At 59.4% G+C, this 598-nt stretch overlaps 1 protein-coding gene across 1 annotated transcript in view; it reads left to right on the forward strand.

Annotated features, from left to right (window-relative positions):
• Positions 1 to 598, forward strand: part of LOC106536487 (putative uncharacterized protein DDB_G0290521) — a 3,398-nt gene that overhangs the window by 1,535 nt on the left and 1,265 nt on the right. Inside the window, exons 2-3 of the mRNA XM_014033780.1 lie at positions 7 to 280; positions 505 to 598. Of these exons, the coding sequence (XP_013889234.1) occupies positions 7 to 280; positions 505 to 598 (368 nt within the window). The remainder of the gene's footprint in view (positions 1 to 6; positions 281 to 504) is intronic.

Here is a 598-nt window from a genome sequence, read left to right on the forward strand (position 1 = left end):
CTGCAGACCCTCACAGCTGCAGACCCTCACAGCTGCAGACCCTCACAGCTGCAGACCCTCACAGCTGCAGACCCTCACAGCTGCAGACCCTCACAGCTGTAGACCCTCTGAGCTGCAGACCCTCACAGCTGCAGACCCTCACAGCTGCAGACCCTCTGAGCTGCAGACCCTCTGAGCTGCAGACCCTCACAGCTGCAGACCCTCTGAGCTGCAGACCCTCTGAGCTGCAGACCCTCACAGCTGCAGACCCTCTGAGCTGCAGACCCTCACAGCTGCAGACCCTCACAGCTGCAGATCCTCTGAGCTACAGACCCTCTGAGCTACAGACCCTCTGAGCTGCAGACCCTCTGAGCTACAGACCCTCACAGCTGCAGACCCTCTGAGCTACAGACCCTCACAGCTGCAGACCCTCTGAGCTGCAGACCCTTACAGCTGCAGACCCTCTGAGCTGCAGACCCTCTGAGCTACAGACCCTCACAGCTACAGACCCTCTGAGCTACAGACCCTCACAGCTACAGACCCTCTGAGCTACAGACCCTCACAGCTACAGACCCTCACAGCTACAGACCCTCACAGTTACAGACACTCACAGTTACAG

The sequence above is a fragment of the Austrofundulus limnaeus genome, unplaced genomic scaffold, assembly GCF_001266775.1.
Source record: "Austrofundulus limnaeus strain Quisiro unplaced genomic scaffold, Austrofundulus_limnaeus-1.0 Scaffold1840, whole genome shotgun sequence".
NCBI lineage: Eukaryota > Metazoa > Chordata > Actinopteri > Cyprinodontiformes > Rivulidae > Austrofundulus > Austrofundulus limnaeus.